Here is a 662-nt window from a genome sequence, read left to right as displayed (position 1 = left end):
GGTAGTGAGCTGGTGCTGACCTCTGCTGGCCTGACTTTACCCTCGGCCCCGCAGACAGTGACTCCTGTGACCAGCGTGGTCACCACAGCTGCTGACACCTTCATCACTACCACAGACATCCACACGCGGCAGGAGTCAGCAGATAGTGGACTAGGCCTGGGGACCAATTACTCCCTCCCTCATACTCCCGAGGATTTCCTGGCATCAATGGAGGATGTTGAGATCACACCTGATGGTTGGTTGGCAGAGTTTGGTTCATCCCTCCTCCGATGTAGTGTTGCTGCCTTAACTCGAGCAAACTCTTCCCCAGTCTCTGGCTTTTCATTGAACTATTGATTAGCTAATTTCCTATGATCTTTACTTATTTACATGTTAATGTTATAGTTATTACTGTAGTTAATAATTTCATGGGGTAACTGTGATTAGTGACAGAGGAATGGTGTCCTTTAGCTTTGGATTTCTTAATGAAATTTATATAGATTAGAAATAAGCTAACACATCCTTTACCAACTTAGAAGTATGATTGATCTTAATTTAGTCTTCCAGTTTTATAAGATGTGCCATTTTTATGCATGCTTTCTTTTCGTAATGAAAATTAGAGTGTTATGTTAAAAGTTCAAATAAAATCAAGAAGAAATTAGAAGTTTTCATGGTAATCTACC

General features: G+C 41.1%; 1 protein-coding gene across 1 annotated transcript in view; it reads left to right on the top strand.

Moving 5' to 3' along the window:
• The window catches only part of LOC119585229 (transcriptional coactivator YAP1-like), a gene marked incomplete at its 5' end in the record, with an annotated part of 37721 nt that overhangs the window by 30071 nt on the left and 6988 nt on the right, over positions 1-662 (top strand). The window contains 1 exon segment of the mRNA XM_037933888.1: positions 1-235. Coding sequence (XP_037789816.1) covers positions 1-235 — 235 coding nt within the window.

This window comes from Penaeus monodon, chromosome 19 (genome assembly GCF_015228065.2).
Source record: "Penaeus monodon isolate SGIC_2016 chromosome 19, NSTDA_Pmon_1, whole genome shotgun sequence".
Classification (NCBI taxonomy): Eukaryota; Metazoa; Arthropoda; class Malacostraca; order Decapoda; family Penaeidae; genus Penaeus; species Penaeus monodon.
Note: the sequence above shows the minus strand (reverse complement) of the source record. Positions and strands in the feature narration are given on the sequence as shown.